This window comes from Oryzias melastigma, linkage group LG16 (genome assembly GCF_002922805.2).
Source record: "Oryzias melastigma strain HK-1 linkage group LG16, ASM292280v2, whole genome shotgun sequence".
NCBI classification, from domain to species: Eukaryota; Metazoa; Chordata; class Actinopteri; order Beloniformes; family Adrianichthyidae; genus Oryzias; species Oryzias melastigma.
Window position 1 is genome coordinate 22,336,419 of NC_050527.1, and position 1,032 is coordinate 22,337,450.

Genomic DNA, 1,032 nt, shown 5'->3' on the forward strand with positions numbered 1-1,032 from the left:
ACAGTGTATTCCTGGTTAGGTGTGAACCAGGGGCACCTTAAATCCTGTGCCCCCTCCCCCCACCAGCCTCCACCCTGACCACAGGTCGGTCTTCGGGTTTGGGAGGTGGGGGGGATCTGCTGTTTCCTGTAGCGCCGCCTCACCTGCGTTCCTCTTCTGTTTTTTTAGTTTTCTTTTCTTTTTTTTAACTCCGCCTGTTTCCTTCTTCCAGCCCTGGAAGCGTCACTCCTCCATCCGCGAGTTGTTGTTGCCTTGGAGACGCAGATCCATACAGAGCAAAAGAGTGGGAGACAGAGGGAGCGAGTGTCGTCATCCGTCAGCCGCCGGCAGCGCCGACAGCTGCCCCCCCGCTCCGCTCTCAGCCCATTTCCTTCCACTGGCGGTAAAACTCCACCATGTTTTTCAGCTCCATGCCTGCAGAGGCCGCCGCCTGGACCGCCGCCTGCCGACAGGAAGACCGCCACTTTCAATGACGCGATTTAAACATCAAAGGAAAACTCTTTATTCAGGCAAATCTGTATTAAGAAAGAGCTAGGGCCGCCACGATTAGTCGATTTATCCGATTATTAAAATATTTGAAGACTAATTTAATAGTCGATTTGTCGTTACTTTACATTATTTGGGGTCGGAGTGTAGTAAAGTTGAAAGTTATAATGGGATTATGCTAGCTTTTTATGACTATTTTGGTATTTATTAAGGTTTTTTGAGGCTATTTTGGAGTTTAGCTAACATTTGAGCTACATGCTAGCTATTTTGGCTAACATGGTTTTTTTTTGTTTTTAGGCTATTTTAGTTTAGCTAATATTTAAATGCTAGCTGTTTTGTCAATAAATGCCCTTTTCCCTTTTTTAGGTTGCTTTGAGGTTTAGCTATTTTTAAGCTACATGCTAGCTATTTTGGCTAACCTAAGTTTTTTTTTTTTCGTTTTTTAAGGCTAATTTGGCATTTAGCTAATATTTTAGCTGGCTTTCAGTTTCAGTATTTTCAGCTATTAGCTTTAGCGATTTCAGTGTTTTTAGCTGTCACCACGAG

The 1,032-nt window shown here is 44.0% G+C and overlaps 1 protein-coding gene across 1 annotated transcript in view; it reads right to left on the bottom strand.

Moving 5' to 3' along the window:
• Window positions 1-168: 168 nt before the first annotated feature.
• LOC112143396 (protein SMG5) overlaps window positions 169-1,032 on the bottom strand; it is a gene marked incomplete at its 5' end in the record, with an annotated part of 3,279 nt that continues 2,415 nt past the window's right edge. The window contains 1 exon segment of the mRNA XM_024267331.2: window positions 169-442. Within this exon segment, the coding sequence (XP_024123099.1) occupies window positions 359-442 (84 nt within the window).